At 37.6% G+C, this 25,411-nt stretch overlaps 1 protein-coding gene across 1 annotated transcript in view; it reads left to right on the top strand.

Annotated features, from left to right (window-relative positions):
- Positions 1–750: 750 nt before the first annotated feature.
- GCC2 (GRIP and coiled-coil domain containing 2) overlaps positions 751–25,411 on the top strand; it is a 30,866-nt gene continuing 6,205 nt past the window's right edge. The window contains exons 1-20 of the mRNA XM_015637390.2: positions 751–867; positions 3,766–3,828; positions 4,494–4,578; positions 5,587–5,654; positions 6,773–6,877; positions 7,731–10,202; positions 10,861–10,930; positions 11,619–11,719; positions 11,800–11,898; positions 13,462–13,581; positions 14,955–15,119; positions 15,489–15,593; positions 16,165–16,327; positions 16,875–16,975; positions 17,107–17,184; positions 17,865–18,002; positions 20,014–20,135; positions 21,702–21,878; positions 23,054–23,271; positions 24,707–24,901. Coding sequence (XP_015492876.1) covers positions 766–867; positions 3,766–3,828; positions 4,494–4,578; positions 5,587–5,654; positions 6,773–6,877; positions 7,731–10,202; positions 10,861–10,930; positions 11,619–11,719; positions 11,800–11,898; positions 13,462–13,581; positions 14,955–15,119; positions 15,489–15,593; positions 16,165–16,327; positions 16,875–16,975; positions 17,107–17,184; positions 17,865–18,002; positions 20,014–20,135; positions 21,702–21,878; positions 23,054–23,271; positions 24,707–24,901 — 4,747 coding nt within the window. The 5' untranslated portion in view covers positions 751–765. The remainder of the gene's footprint in view (positions 868–3,765; positions 3,829–4,493; positions 4,579–5,586; positions 5,655–6,772; positions 6,878–7,730; positions 10,203–10,860; positions 10,931–11,618; positions 11,720–11,799; positions 11,899–13,461; positions 13,582–14,954; positions 15,120–15,488; positions 15,594–16,164; positions 16,328–16,874; positions 16,976–17,106; positions 17,185–17,864; positions 18,003–20,013; positions 20,136–21,701; positions 21,879–23,053; positions 23,272–24,706; positions 24,902–25,411) is intronic.

Genomic DNA, 25,411 nt, shown 5'->3' with positions numbered 1-25,411 from the left:
AAAAACATGTAATTACAAGCCATGACACCTAGGTTCAGCTATTTGCTCTGGTAGCCCTTCACATCCATTTTTGAATTTACAGAATCATGGAATAGTTAAGGCTGTAAGGGACCTCCGGTGATCCGTCTCATCCAGCCCCCCTGCCAAGGCAGGGTGATCTAGAGCAGGTGACAAAGGAATGCATCCAGGTGGGGTTTGAATGTCACCAGAGGGGGACTCCACAAGACCCCTGGGCAGCTGTGCCAGTGCTTTGCCACCCCCAGTGTAACGAAGTTCTTCCTCATGTTGGGGTGAAACTTCTTGTGGTTTTAAGGCCATTGCTCCTTGTCCTGTCGCTGGGCACTGATTGAAATGTCTGGCACCATCCTATCGGCACCCGCCGCATTTGTTTGATACATAATTTAAACCACTTTGTGTTTACATCAAGGTATTAAAAACAGGGTATTAAATCGCTTCTCCCCGAGCACGTCACCCTTCACCTCATGCTCTTACGTGGCAGTGAGAGACACAGGCCTGCAGGACTGCGTTGCCCTTAGAAACCCTTCAGGAACAGGGAATAGCGGGGTGCAATCGTGTTGCAGCCGTACCCCTTCCCCTCTCCCCTTTTTATAGACGGAGAACAGAAGGCCGCTAGCGAGATCTACTGCCCGTCTCACGGCCCGCTCCAGACGGGCTCAGCGGCGGAGGCAGCGGGCCCCGGGCTCAGCCCCGCCCGCCCCCCGGGGCGGCGCTCGGTGACGGACAGGCCGAGCCCGGCGTGCAGGGATGACGGAGGCGGAAACGGCTCGGGGAGGATGTAGCGGCGCTGGCGGCGGCTGTGGCGCCGCGATCTCCCTGCCCCTGCAGCCGGCCGGCCCCGCCATGGAGGTAAGGCGGCGCGGCGGGGGGAGAGGGGCCGCGGAGCCCTCGGGGGCACCGCAGCTGAGGCGTGTGTGGAGGGGGCGGTGCGTGACCTTGGCATGCAGCACGGGGCACCGGGAAGGTGCGGACCGGCCCCTCCCGCCCCTCGGGTTCCTTTCCCTTCCCGCAGTGACGGACGGAGGAACCCGCGGGGCACAGTGCGCCCTTCGCCGCCGCTGCCTCGCAGCCCCCGCGAGTGGCGCGGGCCCGGCGGACGGCTGCTGTGAGGGAGGCCGGGGGTGGGAAGGGGGGCCCTGCCGCTGCCTGTGCCCTGCGGAAATGCGAGCACCGGTGCGGGCTACACGGGGCTTGTTTTGTGCCCCTCCTGCTTAGAGGTGGGGACGTCGCCCTGCTGTCACGGGCTGGGGAGAGCGGGTGGTGCTGACGCGAGGGGAGCGACACTGGGGTCACACACGGCCAGGGCGTCGGGTGCTTACTCTGTGAAAGCACCCACGGGCGAACAAGGGTTCCTTTTCCACTGAGGTGACCCGATGTGTTAATAGTACGTCAACTATGGAACACCTACCAACATAAGCAAATAAAACCGCTGAAGTGTCTGTATCTGGTGTAGCTTTCATAAACACCAAGGCAAATCCAAAGGCAACATTGAAGAGTTTTAAGTGAACACATTAAATTAACTCTCCTGCTGTGTCTGTGCTGCTTGCGTGCCATATTCCAATAGAGGTTCGATGCCACTTTTGGTTGAAGCAATCACAGTTCAAAATGCATTTTGATGTGACTTGGTACACTTGGAGTTGGTGATGTCTAATAGTTGCACACTGATCAGAAAATTGATGTTCATGATGGCCATTATTACTGCCACAATTTACAGCAAAGGCTAATATATTGCATTGGCTAGGCTAAGAGTATGTTAAGCTATTGCAAAAGTGAGGGATAGATAGCAGTTAAAATACATGGAAAACCTTGAAGTGTGGGGCATGGAAACCCCTTAGTGTAGGGGGTAAAGTAGGCTTGAAAAAAATTTAAAAATTAATATATATCTATATATCAGTAAACTATGGAAGCATCTGGATTTCAGAATGGTGGCAGAATGGTGGACTAGACACATGTAGGATTGTGTTGGGCTTAAAAGCATGCTTAGTAGCTGCTGGCTCACAGCTTTGATGTGACTAATCAATGAAAAGTTCAGGTTTTTTGGTAGCTCATCTTTCTTGTTTTTCTCTTAACGCAAGTGGATGAAGCCCTCTACATGAGCTGGTTTCTGTTACCAGAACAGCAAAACTGGATGCATTGTTTTACACAGTATGTCTGCCTCTGTATTAGATTAGAGGAGTAAAAGTAGTGTGAGAAGAAAATTCATCTGACCTTGCTGTAGTATGGAGAGTGGTGAACTGTCATTTTCTGAACAGTACATGCAGTTTGTCATAATTAATTATGCTGTCCAGGGACTAAAATATTAGGAGTGTAAATGTTGACAAAGTTTACATGCTAAGAAGATCTAAAACTAACTTTATAGTTGTTGGTTTTTTTCCCTGATTCTGTACAGCACATTTTTTCCTAAAAAGTTTGCTTTTGCCATCTTAAAAAAAAACAAAAACAAACAGCATATGTGCTGCATAAATGACTATAACTGCCTCTGTCCTTGATTTGTACTTGAACTCATATTTCTAAAGGTGATGCTTTTTATTATCTGTATCACCTGTTCTGTCTAAATTATTAGTGATTTTCCATTCTTAAAGTGTTCAGATCGTTTGATTCTTCTTTAGAGTCTACTGCAAGGGTTTTGATTTTTTTGGGCAGAATGAGATGAATAGCAAAATAAAAGGGAAGGTATGTGTGTATACATACACGTGTGTATAGAAACAAAAACACCTACATGTATAAAAATATTAGTATATACAGCTCTTCACTTTTATACCCATGCACATATGATAGCATGAAGGAAAAAGCAGGGTAAAGGTCAAGGCTTGGAAATGCTATTCCTTGTATATTGGAAGTGTGTGTTCCCTTTTCCTTCACATCATGGCTGTATATGTTTCTTTGTGTTCTTGATTGTATGTAAGCATATCTCATATAAACCACTGTAAAGTAACAGTCTCCTAGATTAGATCTGTGGAAGTTTACAGTAGAAGGCATTTTTCATGTATTTTAGGGATAGGTAGCCTAGAATTTGAAGAACCTTTTCAGATGTATTTGTCAGGCCACCAAATCTAGTGGGAATTAGTATGTTTTTTTTTTAAAAAAAAAAAAAAAGAAGAGAGGGGTTATAATTTGTCCAAATGAGGCATGACTTTGCCAGATCTTTTGGAATATATTTGATAGGCTAACAATTGTAGTGATAAACCAGTGTGTTGAAGAAGGAAACAAAACAAGATTAGGAGTTTATGTGATTCAGAAGTTCGCAAGGTTTGATTTAACTGCAACTCCTCTACAAGTTTTTGGGGTGTTTTTTTGGTTTTCTGTTTGTTTGTGTTGTTGTTGTTGTTTTGGGTTTTTTGTTGTTGATTTTTTGGATTTGTTGGTTTTGTTTTGGGTTTTTTTGTTCTTTTTAAATGCCTCTTTTAAGAACACGATAGTGACTCATGCTTTTGAAACTGCTTGTAAATAAAATGAATTTGCAATATTGTATCAGTTCTATATGTCCATTCAGTAATGGAAACATAAGATCATACTGGTTTGGACACTGAGAAATTTCCATTCTGCTGTTCTAATAATCACAGTATAACTTTTTTCATTATGTTTTCTGATTAATCCTACAAATGCATGTTGTTTTATTATTTTATTTTAATTATTTTCTTGTGCTTTTGCTATATTCAGTCTCCGTTCAAAGACTTTCAATTAATTATTTTGGTAGTCTTACACTGAAAAGTTTGTTACTCCAGATTGTACTTCATTTTGCTGTAGGTTCAAGATGCTGGGCAGGAGATGGTGGCATCTTCTGGCACACCAGGATCAGGGAAATCAAAGGTAATCAGTCCCCACAAACCTCATTCATTTGGATATCAGTAGTTGCAAGGGTTACAGCTTAGCATGCAAGCTGTGACTAATAGGAAGACAAAGATATTTTTAACATTTCTTCTAGACAGGAAAAATTATTTTGTAAACATTAAGATGAAGTGTTTTGGAAACCATGAGGAAAAAGATATCTCTTTTTGGTATGTTCACTTCCTGTTATATTTTATAAATCATTAATAGCATCCAGTTTTGGCAGCAGTCTGTTTCATAATGGACACAGACATCTTTGCATACATTGGAAGTAAATTTAATCAATGACAATGTTAGGGCAGCATGCTATATTCAAAATATTGTTCAAATTGTGGTACTGAATCGTAATCCTTCCTAACTGAGTTTTCCTAACTGATGCTGCCCAATTGTGTGCTCCAGAATTGTTTCAGAAAAATACAGAATGAGGAGTAGTTTATCTTACTGTAATTGAAATAACAGAATTGGATAACAGAACATCAGTAACTTGGACATTATTCTTCATTGAAATGTTATTCTTGTTGAAAATGTATGTAAGAGTTTCTTGTCCTAAAATTCAGCTTCTTGGAAGTCAGATGCTAAAATGTCTTGTTTCTATTTCCCTCTGGGTTAGAGAAAGCTGGTTTCTCTGATACATACTTTCTTTACAGCTGGACACATTGCCCAAAGAGGACCTCATCAAGTTTGCAAAAAAACAAATGATGCTTATACAGAAAGTGAAGTCAAGATGTGCAGGTATCTGACTGGAAAGTGCAATTTCTGCCTTAATGCTTGGCACTACCTTAACTTTTCAAATATCAGTGTGTGTTTTTGATAGGTAGGTTTAGACTCTGGGCAAAAATACTAGATTTTATTTTTCTTCAATTTTGCTATTTATGGTGAGAGGATAAGGACTGAAGTAACTTGATTAAGAAAGACAAGAAAAGAAGCATTGCTTTTGTCTGGTATTAAATTAATTTTGGTCTGACAGTATGACATGATGGAACAGTGTAGCTTGTGTAAAAGTTGAAGAGGGGTTTGTCATTGTCTCTTCCCCATACTGGTGCAGGTTGCTTTTCAGGAAGCAAACAGGAGGAAGAATGCATAAGTAGTATAATTTGTTGTAGAGTACAATGGCTTCTTTAAGATAGTTTGCTACTTTATGCTTAATCATTCGTTGCTTTAGCAGGAAGTTGTAAAATAGAGCAAACAAAATTTTATGCTTAACACCTAAAAGTATGTGTAAATTTGTGCTCTCATGTGCTGTCTTTCTCCACTCTGCTGTCCTTTTTCCTCCAGTGGCCCACTACTTGGACTGGTGTCACTTCCCCTTGTTTGAAACAATAAGGATACAGAGATGAGCTATACCAGCTTTTTCCTCAGTGTGTTTATTCATAAGATTTTGTTCTTCTGATTGCTGCCTATTTTTAGAGAAATAGTAGAAACTGAGTATCTTTCCTCTGATTTAAATTGACCATTGAAAAGAAGGTAAGATCATCATCATCAGAATTTCTATCTGTTGCCCCTCTATCCAAGTAAGGAAGTTTTGATTCCTCAGGAAACCATGCTTGGTGTCAGGACTGGAGAAGTAGTGCGGAATATTTTTTCTCTTTCCATTAGTCCTCTCTATCACTTAGTAACAAAAAAAACCTGATGAAGTAAAAGATGATTGGAATAGAAGTGTTGTCAGGCACAGGATTTACTGGAAATTTGCTACTATGATGCAGCATCACTTCATACTGTGAAATTTCTTTTCATTTTAAGAGCTGGAGAAAGAAATTGATGAACTCAGATCTAAAGCAGCTACTGCAGGAGCTGATGATATTATTCAGGTAGGAATGTGTAATGGATATCTATTGTATTATGTAAAGTTAGCTGAAATAAATCCACAGAAGTAATTTGGTAAATAGTAAAGAGCTTGAAAACCATTATTCAAATAGAATGGAACCAATCTGGAGGAATCCAAGACACTTCCTAAAGTGGTTTTTTTCCTTCTCCCCTCATGTCCTTACTCCACTTGCCAGCAAACACTCTTGGTTCTGTGAGGAATAGTACAGAGTAGTACACTTTCCAGGCAGAACTTACCACAGCACTTCAGTACTTAAAGTGGGCTTATAAGATGTGGACAAACATTTCAGCAGGGTCTGTTTCAATAGAACAGGGAGTAATGATTTTAAGCTAAAAGGGGGTTGATTTAGATTAGATATAAGGAAGACGATTTTTTACACAGAGGATGATGAAACATTGGAAAAGGTTGCTCAGAGAGGTGGTAGATTCCTCACCCCTGGAAATATTTAAGATCATGTTGAATGGGGCTCTGGGCAACCTGATCACTGCCGGGGTTTTGGACTCAATGACCTTTAAAGGTCCCCGCCCACCCAAACTATTCTATGTGTACAAAGGTCCCTAGCAAGACTTTTCCTTGTGTGGCTGGTTAGACCAGCTTTTGTTTGTTTTGGAGTGACCATTGTAGAAAGACTTCAGCCACTTAGAGAAGTTCTGAGACAGTAATTTGATAAGATTAGAAGCACATAATTCAAATTGCATGATACAGGAAATACTTTTAGGATCTGTCTTTCTCAGGATGGGGATCACAGCATACAAAAGTGAAAATTGGTAGTGAGGGGGAATTTCTCAATTTGAGAATTGTTTTTATTAGAGAATAATTTGGATGGAGATTTCTTTTATACAGAATGGGAATTTCACCACCACCACTTTGTAATAAAAATTAGCTGATCACGAGTACAATTTTTAAAAGAACCCAACATCATTGCTTTTGTCTACCTATTTAATATCGTTTGCATTTGGGCTGGAAGCAATTTTTAAAACCAGACTGATGCTTTTATTTGACAAAAAGGGTCATAATCTGTGAGTTCCTACATTTTTCAGAAATCACTGTTTCCATTATTAAGAAACTGTTCTTTCAATAATCTTTCTCATTTAATATTAGGCTCTCACAGAAAGGCTGGATGCTGTGCTTCTGGAAAAAGCTGAAAGTCAGCAGCAGTGCATAGCTCTGAAAAAAGAAAATACTCAAGTAAAGCAAGAAGCAGAGGTACTGAAACAGGCCACAGAACTTTTCTGGAATGTTTCAGAATTATATTTATTATTATATTATATATATAATATAATAATAATTAAATAATGATATATTTATTATTATATAGGTTTACTTGTTGTGTATTTAATTTTAATATTTTTCTTCACTTACCTGTGTTCTGTCTCTTAAAAAAATCTAAATATAAAGGCTTCATATATTAAAGCATAGTTTCTCTGTACCATCTAGTTCATAGTAATAATAAAAAATTATTATATACACTGTCTAGTTCCACAGCTGCAAGATGAATTCAGTCTGTGCATTAACAGCCTACATTGACTTCAATCAATCAGCTCTGATTTTCCATGGGAGCACAGGTTTACCTTTATGAGGTAAACCTTTAGATATTCATATCATGTTTACCTTTAGATATTCATAAGAAGGAGCCTGTCAGTCAAGACATCTATATTATATCAATAATCTCAATTAATAGTAAAGTGAAGACTAAATTGCTTGCAATTGATGGACATCTTTATATTCCAGATACCTGAATTTGATGCACTAAAAGTAATCTGATCTTTACTATATTATCAGAATAGTTGCTAAAGCTGAACTCTGTCATGACTATTTTGTGAAATTATGCTGGTAAACATAATTTAGGACTTAGTCTTCCTTTCATATTTTGCAAATGTTCTTGTACTCTGTGCAGTGTCTTCTGAATTGAGTTATTCTAATACAGTTAGATATTTAAAAGCTATATCAGTCTTTAAAACTAGACTGCTACATTTTCTAATTCATTGTTGTAAACAGTTCTCTTGGAAATTTGGTGTGCTAAATTAACCAGTATTTAATAATTTCCTTGTTTGCTTAGGCTGCAGTGGCAAAAACAGAAGAATTGCAGAAGCAACTGGAACAATCAAGAATTGACTCTCTGGAAGAAATAAAGGCTCTGAAGAGTGAATTAGCAAATGCACAATGCAAGCACGATGAGGAGTTAAAAAAGCTGAAGATGGAATTAGAAGAACAAGTAAAAAAACAAATGGAGCTGGTGGAACAGGCTGAATGTTACAATGACAGTCAAAAAGAAGTTAAAAGGTTACAAGATGATGTCCAAAGAATTAAATCTACTTATGAGGAGCAAATTTTGTGTCTGAACAAACAGTTGGAAGATGTGAATGAAGACAAAAACAAAGAAGTGACAAATCTGCAAGAAACTATTAAAAGCAACTCTCAGTGTTACCATAATGAAATAAAAAATCTGAATGAAGAGCTTAAAAAATTAAAAATTGCCCATCAGGAAGAGGTGTCAGAACTAATGCATCAAATTGAAGTATCATCTAAAGAAAATGAAGAAAAGCAAAATCAAATAAATCAGTTACAGCACAACTTGGCAGAGAAAAATGCCAAGGATGAAATGCATGCTCCAACTGACCAGCATGAATATAACTTGGAGCAACTGAGAGAAGTCTTAAATAAAAATTTAGAAAACAAGATAGATGTTGCAGATACACAGGAAGAACCTTGTGTAGAAGCAAAAATGGAAGAAAAAGTTAGATACCTGGAGCATAGTTTAGAAGAACTCCAGTCCCAACATAGTATATTAAAAGATGAGTTAACTTATATGACCAATGTCAAGATAAAACTGGAAGAGGAAATCCATCGTATGAAGGATGAGTACTTTCATGAGAGGGAAGATTTGGACTTTAAGATAAATGAATTGCAGCTTACTAAAGAAGATTACTGCTGTGTAATTGAAAAACTAAAATTGGAGCTCCAAGCAGCGGGACAGCACTATGAAACTGCTGCGAAAGAGCACAAATTGGAGATTCAAACTCTGAAAGATGAACACAAGAGAGAAATTTCTGAACTAAATGAAACTTTATTATCTGGTTCTGAAAAAGAACAGATGGCATTAGTTTTTGAAATGCAGGAACTTAGGGAACAACTTGAAAAGCTAACTCAGGAGAAAGAAGAAGCAGTGTCCAATTACAACAGCCTGAGAGAAACAATGGAAACTCTCCAGGCTGAGCTAGGTGAATCTGCTGGAAAGATCAGCCAGGAGTTTGAATCAATGAAACAACAGCAAGCTTCTGATGTCAGTCAACTGCAACAGAAACTCCGGGCTGCTTTCAGTGAAAAGGATGTTCTTCTTGAAACTGTAAATCGCCTCCAGGAAGAAGTAGAAAAATTGTCATCCAATCAGTTAGAGATAGAAGAGCTTAAATGTAAAATTGTTAGTCTTCAGGAGGACAATAACACAATGATAAGCTCTATTGACCAAAAAGAGATTACTATAAGAGAACTGGAAGAAAAGATAGTTGTACTTACTGATCAAAACAGGGATATTTTAAATGATGTAAAATGCTTGGGTGGAGAGAGAGAAATCCTTCAGGAAACGTCCAAGCAAGACCAAGTTAAAATTCAGGAACTTCAGCAAGAAGTGGATGTTGCTAAAGAGTATGTTAATGACCTGAAGCAAAAGCAAGAGGTATTAATAGAGAGACTGAATGAAGCTTTAACTTTAAAGAGTGAAAATGCTCAAATGCTAGAGCAACTAGAAAAACAGATTGAATCTCTGGTGCGTGATAAAGAGCAGCTTTCATCTGAAGTGTACACTCTTCATGAGGAAAATAAGAAACTCATTCAGGAAAAAGGTGAATTAAGTGAAGAGCTGGGAAAGGCTACATCTGAAAAAGATGGTTGTTTAGTATTGAAAGAGCAGTCTGAAAACTTACAAAAGAAACTAGAGATGATGACTGCAGAAAAAGATCATATATCAACAGTACTTGAAAATGAACAAATGCACACATCCCTTGTAAGAACTCAGCTGTACCACCTACTTGAGCAGGTGGGGTTCAGCATTTCAGATTCTAATGAAGAATATGATTCTCTTAACTTGTTAAAAATTGCAAATGAATGCTTATCAAAAATTAAAGAAGAGCAGTGCCTTGCTCTACAAAAGGAGGAGGAAGTAATTAGTTTGCAGCGAGAAGTTGAGAGATTAGAAGAAGAAAATGCAGCTCAACATAGAGAACATAGATCCCTTATTCATGATTTTGAAAAAGAAAAAAATCTCTTGAGAGAAGAACTGGAAGGAGTGTTGTCTGAAAAAGAAGCGCTTCAACGTGACATCCAGGAGCTGAGGAATGCCAGTGAAAAAGCAAGGATTGAAAATCAAGATCTTTTAGCTAATACTGAAGAGATCAATCAAAAACTTGCTTTTTATGAAAGTCAAATACAAGAACAGCAAAAAGAATCTGAAAAACAAGACGACCTAAATTTCATTCTGGAACAAAAGGAAACTGAGCTTAGAAATGTGAAAGACGAACTGAGTTCTCTAAAGGTTATATTTTGTTATTGAAGTATAAAGACTAAACCTCTAAAGTCTTCAGAATTAAGGTTCAAAAAATACTTTCAATTCTCTCTTTTCTTTTTTTTTCTTTTCTTTTCCCTTGGCCTAAAAGTGAGTCTCCCTTCTAGAAAGCACATATTTCTGGGTTTTCTAGCACCTCAGAAATCCCTTCTTTCCCCCAGGAAAAAAAAAAAAAGAAACAAAACCAATCATAATGTTTTTGACAAAAGTTGCTTGTACTTGAACCTTTCTTCTTATCAATATCCCTTGAAGCAATCAATTGACTAGATGGACTGACCTGATAATCTTTCACCTCTAACTTTCTGTGGTTCCATCTCAAAGCTGATTGATCTGCATTAGCTTCAGGTCTTGGGAATTGCTGAGTTGTAAAGCTGACAGCTATAGAATGAAGGTGTCTCCCCTTTTTTGTCCTTGGACAGGATGGAAAGCTGCTCTTAAAAGATTGCAATGTTCTGCTTTCAACATAACTTTCACCAAGCTGATATGAAGTTGCTCATAAAGGCTTTCCTGGTAGTAGGATCATAGACAGTTTTAGCTGTAGCTGAAACTTCTGGAGGCTTATTAGGGACAAAATAGGTACTACAAAGAAATTTTTGTAATACTTCTTGTATCTTTGTTTATAATACAGAATTTAATGGAGACACTGACTGAGAAAACTGATCAACAGTCTTCAGTAGCAGAGCTTCAAGACAAAATTGGTATCTTTCTCCCTTTTTTCATATATATAAATGGTTTGGCTTCTTTGGATTGTTACCTTTTCTTTCTTTGCATAATTGTCCTGTATTTTTGAAAGCTGAGGAAGATGGAGAAGTAGATATTAATGCATCTTCCTACAGTATTCCTTCCCTTGGGGATTTAAAATGTTAGCAGTTTTAAGTTGGATATGATTTGATACTTTTTAAGGCTTTTTCTTCCTCTATACATCTGTCTATAAACAGTGTAGTGGATTTAATCTTTATTTTTTAAATGTGAGAAGGTTATCAGTAAGAACCCCTGAGGCTACGAGAAGGAAAGAGAAGCAACACTGCCAAAACTACTGTTGTTTTATTGGAGTTATCCCAACACATTAACAGGAAAATGCTTCTGCGTTGTTAAATTTATGTAGAAGTAGACAGGAATATAACTCTTAATTGTGATGGGAGCTTCTGAAGCAAGGAAAGATTGTCCAGTGAAGGATTGTCCCTAAGCTTTCTGTGTGTCTGGATGTTTTAGCTTCAAATTAAATGTTTAATTGAATGAAACACTTGAACATCTCCCCCTGCCTTATATTTTGTTTGGTTTTACAGTCATGCTGATGTTTGTGTTCTAATTGAGTTTAGTTTAATTTCACTTCTTAGGAAGAAATGGAAAGGTGTAATTTTTAATTTTCTTATGTATTTATCTTAGGGATGCTTGAAAAAGAATCTGCTGAAAAAGGAGAGAAGCTAAACAAAATTAAAGTGGTTGCTGTGAAAGCAAAGAAAGAATTAGATGCCAGCCGAAAAGAGGTACTCTGATTTTTTCCTGATAAGAGGAAGATTCTGCATGGAGGGCTTTGTTATAATGACACACTCTTCTTTTTAATAAGATGCAGACTCTGAAGGAACAGTTGGAGTTGGTTCAATCAGAAAAAGATCAATTGTCTGCTTCAATGAAAGATGTAATCCAAGGAGCTGAAAGCTATAAGGTAAGAATAATGCTGCATTCACAAAAGACAGTAAACTATCGGAAAATACTTTGGGTTTGAAGCCTAGCCTGGAGATACATTGCTATTTACTTGCACACTATGTTTGGTGAAAGAAATTGTGTCAGTGCACTTGAATACCAGAATCAAGAAATGCAAGGTTCTCTTAAGGGAACTGCGCAGCTGCTGTCAGAAGAGAATGAGACACTTCCTTTCTACTGGAATGAATCTACTTTTGAATCTAGCACCATATGTACCAAGCAATGTGTTGCTAGGCAAAACAAATCCCTGTAAATTCTGCAACGTACATAAAATTGAAGATCAGTTTGAAAATCCTTAAATGATGAAGACAAACTTGTAATTTCCTGGGAGAAGGTCTTATTGGAACACATCTCTGGGCACATGAAGCAGAAGCAGGTGATGACTCAGCATCACTTCCCCAAGAGAAAGCTGTTCCTTGTAAGTCTTAGGAGGAGAAGCTGAGGAAGCTGAGGTGGTGTAGTCTGGAGAAAAGCAGGCTCAGGGGAGGCTTTATTGCTCTCTACAACCACTTGAAAGAAGGGTATAGTCGGGTGGGGATCAGTCTTTTCTCTCAAGGAACAAGATGGGACAGAGGGAAATGGCTTAAAGTTTCACCAGGGGAGGTTTTGATTGGATATTAGGAACAATTCCTTTATGAGAAGGATGCTCGAGCATTAGAACAGGAAAGCAATGGAATCACCATCCCTGGTGGTATTTAAAGTATAATAAGTAAACACAGCAAGCGCTTCATTTACAAGTATATAAAGTAAACATGGCACTTAAGGACTTGTTTTAGTGGTGGATTTGGCAGACCTGGGTTTACAGTTGGATTCAATGATCTTAAAGGTCATTTCTCATCTAAATGATTCTGTGACATCATTGAGGGTGTTGTGTCCAGTCTTGTCCCTCCTTCTCCACCCAAATGCAAGAAAGACATTGATAACTTGAAGTGACTTCAGTGGAGGAATGAGCAAGTTGGTCAAGGGTCTGGAATAAGTGACAAGAAGTTGCTCAGGACAAAATTTCAAAGGAACCTAATAGGAGTCTTCCAATACCTACAAAGACATTATGAAGGCAGGAGAGTCAAGTTATTAATGGTGTTGCAAGATAAGAGTCCTCAATTGAAAGGAGAGATTTCAACTGGATACATGGGTAAACATTTTTATGCTATGAGAATGGTCAAGCTTTGGAATAGGTTGCCCAGTGGAGTACCTATTACCATTTTTGGAGGCAGGTCCCTGGAAAGACGAGATTGGACAAAGCTCTGAGCAAGCAACCTGGTCTCATCTCACTGCTGACCCTACTTTAAGCAGGAGCTTCATGTGATACCCGCTGAGCTGTCTTCCAATCTGTATTATTCTAGAATGTCATGAACTGAAAGGGGTTTCTCCCAGAGCCTGTATTGGAATGATAACTTTAATTTCATTCTGATATTTCTGATGTTGCAGTAAGACAACTTATATAATGAAATTCTCGGAGGTAGAGAATGTGCTTATGCAATACATATTATAAAACAACTATGGCTTTGTGTTTGTATGTGTTAAGAATCTTTTGATCGAATATGACAAGCAAGGAGAAGAGCTGGATTCTGAAAAAGGCAGAGCAAATAATCTTGAACGTCAGATAGATGACCTCACAAGACAGCTACAGGTGTCATCCGAGCAGGTCAGTTCTGGATGTGGGTCTGATCTATTGATAATTACATAAAATTAATTCTGCCTATTGGGTGCAAGTTTTAATCATGTGATTGTTACTATAGTTTCATAACCTAAGTGTGTTTTGAATAATGACTTGAAATTCAGAGTGTTTTGTTTGTTCTTTTTCAACATCTGATATCTTACCTGGGCAGTGAAAAAGATAAATATATCTAGAATGTCTGGCTTTGTCAATAGAAAGTGTTTAATTTATCCTGGGTCAACTCAGAGAAAAGAGCAGATTATCTCTGGCTTGATTTTGGACCTACGGCTCTGCTACAATTGTACTGTTTCTCTGACTGCACACTTACACTTTTCAGTGCAGTAAACTTTAACTGAGACATTTTTTCTTCAAATTTTCAACAAAATGTGGCTTTGGGTTTTTTTTAATTTTTTGTTCAATCAACAGACTGTTTAAATATATTAAGTGAATTATGGATTTTGCATTTTTCATAAGAATGAGACTTTAAGATGCATTGTAGGGTACTACAGTGGCATTCAGAGGAGTCTAAGATGGTAATTAAGGGGCAGTGAGACATATTTTTGCAAAGCTAGCTGCAATAGGTTTGGTATTTTGGATTTAAACTCCCAGGCCCCATATACCAGATCCACCTAGGCCACTGTTTCCTTATAAACACAAGCCAGTAGTCAAGGGCATAGGAAGAGATAAGAAATAACAGTATATATTCTGCTGATTGTGCAGGCATTACATTTTTCAAGCTTGTTACAAAGAATTTGTAAATAAAACACCATTTAAGTAGTTGACATCTTTCACTTATACTTCATTCTTAATAGGCAAAATAAAGAATAGTATACATCATTAAGGGTGTCAAAATTTAATCTGTTAAAGTCTTTGCAAAAGTATGCCTGTTGCAGTACAGTTCTTACTATGTACTGTGGAAAACTTGGTCGTTCAGTCAAAACTTGCACTTCAGTGTTTTTTAGGAGTTAATAGTATGATCATTTGTTTATAAATACAGCAGGTATATTTGAAGTGTGGCAGTAAGTATTGAAATACTGTACTGTTGCAAGGAGAAGGTAATGCAGAAAGCATAATTTTTGGGGTATTTTTTCACATTTCTTTTGATTCTTGCCATTTTAGAGAAAGCTGGGAAAATTAACTTAACAAAATAACCAAAATGTGCTAATGGCTTTAATTTCACCTGTTTATTAATCTGGTTTAAAAGAATTAAACTGGACAATACTCATCTGTAAGAGTGTTGTTTATAAGGGATTTGAATAAAAATCAGTGTTGGGTATTTTTTTTAAATACAGAAAATAATTTCTCTGATAACATTGCATATAAGTTCAGCTTTTGCTTTTATCATTCCACTGTGATTTCAGCATGATCAGTTACGCTCTGCTAATGAAGATCTCCTGGCTCGTGTTGAAACACTGCAAAATAATGCCAAGCTGCTGGAAACTCAGATACTGGAGATACAAAGAGCCAAAGCAAAGGCTGACAAAGAACTAGAAGCTGAAAAGCTTCTGAGAGAACAGAAAACAAAGGTAGTACTTCAGAGACAGCAAATGGGCTGAAGCATTACTTTCACTGGATGTGGTTTCTGTTAGACCTTTGTAAACTGTGTTTTTATAGATCAGGTTCCACACTTTCCTTTACTTCACTTTTTTGAAGACTTGGTCTGTTAATTGAAAGAACTTTGCAAGGCTGTCAGTTCAGATTGGGGGTAGTTACACAGAATGTGAAAACCACTTCATATTACTATTATTTTTCTCTGGTTCACTGTGATTTCCTAAAAACGGAATCAATTATCTTTGTACAACGCAAGTGTGTGTGTACGTGTGTGTGAAGTATAGAAAGATGCTGACATCTGTTTTGAAATTGCACTGCATAATTGATAACTACTTGAATTTCAGGAGCATAGCGGTGCTCTCCGAGAAATGGAGGAGCTTCAGATGCAACTTCAGAAGGAAAAGAAACATCTGCAGAAAACTATGCAAGAACTAGAGCTGGCCAGAAAGGTAGAGTTGCTGTCCATGTTAGTGCTCAATGGACTACCCAAAATTTTGTCCCATCTGGCTGTGTTGAATTTTTGTTTCCCTTTCTGGTTGTGAGGATTTTAAAGCCAAAGGTTTGCAAAAGGCTGTGTGGTTGAAAACCCTGGCTGTGTGGTTGGAGAGCTGAAGTATACTTTTGGGATTTGTTTTGCTTCTACTTTTTGTTTGTTTGTTTAGCTTGGGTGTGATGGTTATGTGGCACTTCATGAGTAGAAATAGGAATAGAATCCAGATGTCTGGAGTACATTTATAGTGCACTGTTACAAAATTGCCTTAGTTGTAAGGACTGAAGATGACAGAAATTATTACATACAAAATACCTACTGATAAAACTAGCAATCAGTTTTTCAAACCTTTTGGTTCTCATTTGAAAACAGATTATTTTTCTGAGGCTGTGTAAACCCAATGGATGGTTGGCATTTGTAGATATGGACAGAGACAAAATCTTTGTCTGATGGCAATATAGTTTTGTACAGAATTACAAAAATCTTAGCAGCCTTAACAAAGCTGTAACTTTGTTTTGTGTACCTTGCAGGATGCTCAGAAGAGTACACTGATGGATATGGAAATAGCTGATTATGAAAAGCTAGTAAAAGAACTTAATCAGAAGATTACTGATAAAGACAGCAGAATAGAAGATCTTGAGCAAGAAACAGGGATTCAGAAACAGAAACAGGAAACCCTACAGGAAGAAATAAGTGAGTAAACTATAAGCAGCAAAAGTTGCAATGGTATAGTTAGCAGTGATAAAAAATACAATTCAGAAACAACTTCTTAAGTTAACAAGGGAGGGTATGCTTTGCAGGGAGTACTAAACAGTTGCATTAGGAAAGCAGTTTTGTCTCAGAGGAACCTTTACTAGATTCTCAATCACTTAATCCAGTGTTCATCACTTAAAAGCCAATTTGCCTGCCTGACATACTGTGTTTCTTCCCTGATTAAGTTATTCATAAGTACTAAATATTGGTGACTGACAAGGGCTTCATTCTGATGTACACTCATAAAACTTTACTGATTACTGTGTGACTAAAAATTCAGTTTCTTCCTCTGCTCAACTGTAAATGTTAAAAACATTTCACTTATAAGATCTTAGTGATAACTTAGGAAAAAAGTACTAAAGTTACTGTAAGCTACTTACTTGCAGTTCTTAAGGAATCTGTTAGAATTTGTTTAATATTTTCCAGCATTTTTAAGGAAATAAGAGGGGAAGTTTCCTTTGCATATAATTGTTATTTTCTGCATTAGAGTCACTTCAGTCAACTATGCAACAGGATGAGGAAAGAAATGCCAAGATAAAACAACTCCTGGTGAAAACCAAAAAAGAACTAGCTGATTCAAAACAAGCAGTAAGTCCATATGCTAATGACTGTGTATTCTCTTTTTAAACTAGATTTAAAAAAAAACAGCTGGTAGCTAAATTTTTAAGTTACTGAGGCTTGGAGGTTTTTTTTAATATCCAGGTAATTTTGTCTTGCAGGAAAGTGACCATCTAATGTTGCAGGCATCATTGAAAGGGGAACTGGAAGCCAGTCAACAGCAAGTGGAAGCCTATAAGGCAAGAAACTTCACATTTTTATTAGTACAAGTCTTCTCATTTAATTAGTAAGGGTATGATTTGTGCTGGGCACATGGAATATAGGCAGAAGAATAAAGAGGTGCTATTTTTATCTCTAGGTTACTGGTTCTTTTTCTTAAATGAGTTTTGTCTCTTTGCTGCTTTTACCATATATTTTTTCTGTGATTTTCTGTAAGCAGTTTTACCCTGTCTTTTTCCTCTTTCCCTTTCCACCAAAGGGACTATGGAGTTTGAGACTTGAAAATGGAATGTATTTTTTAAAGAGTCTTTAAAAATCGAAGTTGCTCAGCTAAAAAACAGAAGAGCACAACATTGTCAACAAAAATCTTAAATGTTGTCCATCTGTATACAGAATGGAAATAGATTGGAATGTTATGAAAGAAGCAGGGAAGGGAGAGGGGTTGGCTTTCTTAAATGCTGCCACCCCAGCATTGTAATTTTATCTTCAATTCTCTTTTAAAACAACATCACTTTTAAAAAATTAATACATGGTATTCCATGTCTATTTTTTTCTTCTACTTCTATTGGATTTTAATTTTGTATTCACCTGTTCCGTGCAGGAATTATTGTAATATGAGACCTAGGTTCTCATTGGCATGTTCCCTTGGAGAAGTAAGAAAATTTTTTGTGATAGTGAAGTTTTCAACTGACTTTTTCAGATTCAAGTGGCTGTACTGACATCAGAAAAGCATAAAGTTCAGGAACAACTGCGAACATCTTCAGAGCAGCACCAGCGTACGATGAGTGCTTGCCAGCAAAAAATTGCAGCCCTGCAAGAAGAGTGCAGAGCAGCCCAGGTATTCCAGTGGAAGAAGTAATCTTAAAGGCTTAAGAAAGGAGATTACTTGCACTCTCTGCTTCTTCAAAAATATTTTGCAGATTTTTCACTCTTCTTTTTTTGTATGTCAGGAGTAACAAGCTACCCCAGTAATTGAGTGGTGGTATAAAGGACAAGCCTGTCCTGGTTGTTGTGTGTCACTTGGAGTGATACATCTGGAGTTGCATACTTCTGTTTCTGTTAGGGAAAAACTTGTCATGGGGAGCCAGTTTTTATTTAAGATGATCAGTAAGTGTACAGTCAGGGAAAAGAAAAGTCTTTAAAGAAAAGGGCACAAATTAAAAAAAGGAATGTAACTTCCTTCATATAAGACAAATTAACACAGATCCCACTTCAAAGGAAAAAAGCTGTGAAAAATATATTTGCAAGCACCTTTTAATACGCTAAAATATGAGCATCTTAATTGGCAGCTGAACTACATGGAAAACTGACACTGTTGCTGAAGTTTATTATTATTTTTGGGATTTTTTTGCTCATATAACAGTGTTTGGTGGTCCTGGAATTCAGTGTTTGCATTGAAGACAAACAGATTCATAGTACAGTAGGACTGTTATGTTCAAACCACCTTTATAGAAATTACTTCACTACACTCCACTGTTGTATGGTAGGTGTGCATCCTACAAGTATGCAGCAGCTGAATGCAGCCTCTCAAAAAGACTTCTACATTTTAAGGAGCTGAAGTGAAATGGACAAACTTTGTGATTGCTGCTGCAGGAGGTTTGCCTTAGTTGTGCTGGTACACATGGGTCATGGTTTTAGAAATGTATTCATCATACCTGGTGCTTACAGAAACTGTCTGTGGTGGTTGCTTTGTGATGTTGTGAAATCAGCAAGGTTGTAGATCTTTCATATGGCATGACTTGAACTTGTGGAAGATTAGCTTTCCTATTTAGATGCCCTACATATGGAAAATAGATATTATTACAAAGTTATTAGCAAAGGAAAATTTCCTCTAAAGGAAATGTGGACACCAAAGCAGATAGCAGAAAACAGAAGTCATGCTGACATTTAAGGCTCTGTACCTGAGGAGTTACAAATATTCACACAGTTTGACAGGAAGAAAAGCAAAGGATTAATTTAAAGAAAATGGCTGTAAATGTTCAGACATAGAAAATCTGGACCAGGGGCTATAATCAGAGTCAGTTCTGTAGAACTTCAGTCACCAGTTCAGCTGAAGGGAAAGTTTCTGAAATCCTCCTCTTGGAGATGGGAGCATTTTAGTTACCTGTAAATGGGATTGAGTAATGAATCCATGAGCTTGTCCCAGGATCCAAGAAAGAAAACCTGTGTCAGTGTTTTGTTTTTTTTTTTTTTGTAGAGGAATCTGCAACATGAGTACTGGAAGGATGGCAATAATCTTTGCCATATAGTGTACAGTCAAGGATGTAGTTACTATGATGTGAGGGAATTTTCTATATGTCCACAGAAACTCAGGCAACAGCTGAATTTAGAAGAAAAGACAGACCAAGCATCTTTAGTCAACTAGAATATTTTATCTTGTGCTGTGTAATACCATTGCGAGACTAACTTAACTCCCCAGAATTATGCATAACTTTATGGCACATTAGAGTGCTGGAGAGAAACAGAATTATAATAGTATTGGAGATAAACAGAATTTTACCTCTTTTTGTATTTTCTGTTATGTTTGCCTTCATTTAAAGCTGTTCATAGAACCCCTGGCTTGTGAATCTCTCAGCTGAATGTGGTTTTTGAATTTTCAAGTATTCTTTCTTTTCTTTAATACCAGTATGTTGAAAATCAGTGTCTCATGTTCCACATTGTATGATACTCAGTTAAAATCTAAAGAAACATTATCTGTTACAGTGGTCACTGTTTTAATTATCTATTTTAAAGAAGGAAGTGCAGCAGATGGTTTTAATTTTTTTTTGGTGTAAGATGCATTTTATTATAGAGAAATAAGGGAGCAATAGTCAGTAGTATAATTTACAGATTTGTTTTCTGTGTGATAGGCTGAACAAGCATCTGTTACATCTGAATTTGAGAGCTACAAAGTCCGTGTTCATAATGTTCTAAAACAGCAAAAGAATAAATCTGCTGCTCGGACAGAATCTGAAGGAGCCAAACAAGAAAGGTAAAACTAACATTTTTACTTGATCTGTAATCTGACTGTGGCACTGCCTAGCTGAACAGAAGAAATATCAGCTTCTACTGTCATGTTGCTGTATTCATTTCTAGTAGCTGGATTTGTCTTTTAAACCATTATTTTTGTGTAGATTACCTATTGTTACAGTCAGAAGGAGAAGTAAGGTCTTGGGAAGTTTTTTATGACTCTCATGAGCAGAGATTAGCCAGCACATTCTTTATAGACTTCACATGGCGTTTTCTCTGATGTGAAGTAGCCAAGTGCCATTTGCAGCTAAGAGGAAAAGAGCAAATTTGTTCAGTTCAGTTGAGCTCACTTTGAACTTTTTCAGGAGTGAGTGGTTTAGTGTAGGTAAAGCTCTGGATGCCAATTCAGTTATCATTTCCAGTAGATTTATAAAATCCTGTATGTTGTATCATGGGAGGAAAGACTTGGAAGAAAAGAGTTACACTACCAAAAGTTCCCTGAAAATCCTTTGAGTACACTCATAAGCCAGGTGAGTTTATATTCGCTTCAGAAAATGTCTCAACTCACTGCAAAAGTAAATTAGTTTCTATAAGTTATTTTTATAAGTCATTGGTGGCTGCCCTTGGTGATGGACTGGGCGTTTCTGTGTGAAACGTCAGGATTGGTTTCTGACCCAGACCTTCAGTCAGTACCGGCAATTGCAGACAAAAATCCACCAGAGGGCGACTTGTGCCTTCTTAGAGGACTTGAGTTTAGGCCTGGTTTGGCGTTTTTGAAACATTCTTGCTTTTGAAGTAACCAAACCATAAGAGCTGCATTTCTTTGTCTCTCCTTTTTGCAGAATTTGAAGAAGTTCTGGTATTGTTAATTTTTTTTGTGAGAGAGAACCATCGTGGAAATAAATTGGAGAAGTAATAAACAGATGACAAATGGTTCCAAAGAAATTATTTACAAGTCTCAGCTCTAAGGATTAGTGAGATACACAGTTCATGAGATAATGGAGGTGTCTGTGTATATATACACGGAAATCAGTAAAAAAAGAATGTGTGTGATTTAAGATTTTTTTTCTTCCTGCTATTTCTGATTTTGAATTATTGCTGACCAACAGGGTTTATCTGTTATGGACTTGATGCTGCTTTCTAGTAATTTGCTCAAAAATCTACTCCAGTCATTTGGCCCCTGCATTTGGTCTTACTGAACTGATATGCATTTACTAAACAACTAAACTCACCACTTTTAAGAAGAATTTCTTTCTCCCATCCAAATCCCATATATTATTTTTCTTCTGTCTTGTCCTTTCTTGAAGTACAAAGTGCTGTCAGTCATGCTTCCTACCCCAATAGTTTCATTCCCAGTAGTTCACATTGGGATGTGGCAAACCTATTTGTATCTATGTTGAAAGAGGATCTGATTGTTTCTGCTGTAGCCACATTCTAAGATTATTTTGGTCTTAGTGCTGTGTTGATTTATTAATAAATATGCAATTTGGATCAGCTATCCAAAATATTGTGGGTATCGTATAGGTTCTGAAATAATGTAATTATTTTAAATAATAATGTTGTGTATTCCTTTTTCTTCCATATACAGGGAACAGTTGGAAATGGTGATAGATCAACTTAAAGTTAAGTTGCAAGATGCTCAGCATAATTCACAGATGAATGCCTCTGAACTCCAGACATTGCAGTCGGAACATGACACCCTGCTGGAAAGACACAATAAGATGCTGCAAGAGACTGTTGCAAAAGAGGCAGAACTCCGTGAAAAGTATGGTCTCCTGGTGAATAGATAGGAATATTCTTTTTGTTTGAATTTTAAGATCTTAGCATGTATAAGCCTATAATTACACTTCACAAAAAAAGAGCATGTTGAGAAAGTTAAAGGAATTTTCAAAAGGATTGTTTGCTATTTTTCACAAGCCATCAGAAGTTTCTACAATGACTGTGAAATAGTAGCTGATCAAGGAATTTGAGATTTCTGCAAGCTTTCCATCTCTTAACTATCAAATCTAAAACTCAACATTTTTTAAGCACATTGACTCTTTCTGAGTTTAATGCCCAGCACCACATTTGTGTTGTACTGCTCTACTAAATTTTATGGATGTTTCCTATTAGAAAAAACTAAGTTTTATGCAAAGCAAACAAGTTTACTGACAAAATACGCAGTTCTTGTCCACCAAGTGCCTTTCTTGCAGAAAGTACTATATTTTAAGTTTGTGCTTGCCGCAGGCTTACTTTGCTGTTTCTTTCAAAATGAAAGGAATCTGTTTAATCTGTATCACTTCTTGTAAAATCACATGAATACCTAATACTTAAGCTCCTCAAGAAGAGTCTATCATTGTTGTTTCTTCTCCATTTTGGGTACAAAGAAGTTCACATGAAGTATTAATTAGAAATTACAGATTGATATTAGGAACTATTGACTTCTTGTCATTGTCTTTGTACAGTTTTATCTGTTCCTCATAGCTACATAATGAATCAGTGTAGTCTATCAAATTATGTTCTGCATTTTTCTGGAAACAATCCATTTCACAGTAGGTTCTCTTTACACCTAAACACTGGTCTTTTCTACACTGGCTCTGTTTAAGTCTGTATGCTTATAAGGGTAAGTCCTGGGCCTAGTTTTTCCATAAACGCATTTGTTTAATTGCTTGTGACTATTTATTTATCCAAAGATGTCTGAATTTTTTGTTCTGAAATAAAAGTTGAGAGTAGCACTACAGCATAGTGCATTCATATAATAAGCAATGTGTAACTTTTTCAGTCTCAGATTTTCCCTGTAAAAAGAAGACTTTAAATGAAAATAAGTTGCACACGTAGTCATTCTAAGATAATCATACACATGAAAATCGAAGACAGCCTCAAACTGTAAAAATTTTGAAATATAAAACTTACAATGTTTTGCTGTTTGTGTCTTACTGTTTGTGCATGCACTGTTTTCAGGCTCTGCACAATACAGTCTGAGAACATGGTCATCAAAACAGAGCATGCCCAGGCGTTGAGTCAGCTGACAGCCCAGAATGAAGCTCTCCGGAACAATTTCAGAGATCAGGTCAGGAATCTGCAAGAAGAGCACAGAAAGACAGTAGAAACACTTCAGCAGCAACTCTCCAGAGTAGAAACTCAGCTCTTCCAACTCAAGAGTGAACCAAGCACTAGAGGTAACTTCCAGGCTTGAGTACCAAGTTTTCATTGGCTGGTTACAGATTAGTGTACCTCAGTGTGAAGCTAAAACATGCTTACCGTGTTTGATTCTGTAAAATCACCAGCAACTGTTTCTGAAAAATCTACAGCATGCTGTATCAGCCCACAGATACCAAGTCAGGAATGCATCTTTGTTACTATTTACTGTCACTTCAGAATCCTAAGGTCCTTGAATACATCCAGAGGAGGACAACAAAGGTGGTGGAAGGGCTGGAAGGACTGTCCTATGAGGAACAGCTGAGGACTCTGAGTTGGTCTAGTTTGGAGGGAAGCAGGCTGAGGGCAACCTTATCGCTGTCTAACAGATTCCTGAGTGGGGCAAGTGAGGAGGGAGGTGCTGAGCTCTTCTTCTCTTCAAGGACAGGACATGTAGGAATGGTTCAGAGCTGCCATGGGGAGGTTCAGACTGGACATTAGGATGCATTTTCTTTCTGAGAGGGTGGTCATACTCTGGAACAGGCTTCCCATTGAAGTGATTGATGCCCCAAACCTGTCAGTGTTTTAAGAAGCATTTTAACAATGCCTTTGATAATGTTTTAACTTACGATCAGCCTTGAAGTGGTCAGGCAGTTGGACTAGATACTTGTAGGTCACTTCCAACTGGATCTGTTCTGTTCTAGAATCTGCATCGCTGATACCTGTTCTGCAGTATTTGCATTGTCAGACAGATGGAGGGAAATTACTTTGTAAATATTTGGTGTTCTTATCAGGTTGTCTCAGGTTTTGGAGCATGCTGGACATCTGCCTTAAGTATAAAGTGTAAAGCTAGAGAAAAGTGTATTGGAAGCTGTTTTAAGAATGTTTGTTTTTTGTATACATGCAATTTATCATACTTGCTATTCGATCCTTCTTTCAGTTTAAGACTTTACTGTCTTCAATCTCAAATGTTATTTTCGTATCTGTAAAGTTACTAATCAGGATGTAGCTGGACATTTGCCAAGCAACAATAACAGTTTAAGAAGTTGCTCTGTTATTACTGAAGTAGAAGGGTCATGAACACAGCAGTAAAACAGAAGAATTTACACCTCCCACAGGACTGGTTGAAGCAAAAGTGAATTCAGTTTTGCATTAAAGGTGTTTGTTACTCTTACCATAGCTAAAACACATCTTCAGGGAGATGTGCATGAGGGTTTCATAATCATTGAAATAAAAATTGCCAGTCAAGTTTGGGTTTAGAACCAGACTTTGACTGGAATGGCCACTTGGAGGTGAAAGGCTGTATTTATTTTACTATTATAAATGTTATGTGCATATCTGGCTTTTTCTTCTTGCTTCACCTTCCTCTGCATTTTGAGGACTATTTTATGTACCACTCTCAATCCAAGACAGTCACACGTAGGAAATAGCCCTCCCAGTTTCATTCTGATATGAACATCAGTAAGTATCTTTCAGGTCCAGCTGTTTCAAATGCAGCAATGAAGAGCTTGAGAGAACGGCGGAACACTGACCTTCCTGTCCTCGATGTGCACACTGTCGCTAGGGAAGAGGGAGAGGGTATGGAAACAACAGACACGGAGTCTGTGTCCTCAGCCAGCACCTATGTTCAATCCTTGGAGCAACTTCTGAACTCATCAGAAGCAAAACCTGGTAGGTAGAATGTGGCTTTCAGAAGTGCTTGCCTACATAGGTTGCAGAAGTTCATGCCCTCAAAATATTTTAGAGCATTGTGTTTTCATGCTTTTAGGTGCAAGACACAAGCCTAGTCAAGTGCCACTGAGTTTATACTGTCCTGAACTTTTGTAGGAGTTTTGTCTTTGAGTAAGAACTAACAGTAGGACATTCCTACAAGTTTTAGTGATTTAAAAATGTCATATTTCTGAGCTTTTAAAGGGAAAGACGGGGTGAACAAGTCAGTGAATAGTTACAGAAATTTTTGTATTCTGGATGAGTCTCTAATAGGGATAATTAAGTGCTGATTTAACCCAGAAAGGATAAAATTTCTGTTCATCATAATGAGGCTTATTAGAACAGTACTTGATTCATAGGGTTTTTTCTAGGAAAGTAAAACCCAGCATGAAAGAATGTTTTGGGAGTCCCCAAAAACCAGAAAAATACATGGTAGCATATAATCCAGTTTTAGAAGTCTACTGTACACTA

Source organism: Parus major, chromosome 1 (assembly GCF_001522545.3).
Source record: "Parus major isolate Abel chromosome 1, Parus_major1.1, whole genome shotgun sequence".
Classification (NCBI taxonomy): domain Eukaryota; kingdom Metazoa; phylum Chordata; class Aves; order Passeriformes; family Paridae; genus Parus; species Parus major.
The sequence above is the reverse complement of the archived record's forward strand: the minus strand, read 5'-3'. Positions and strand labels throughout refer to the sequence as shown.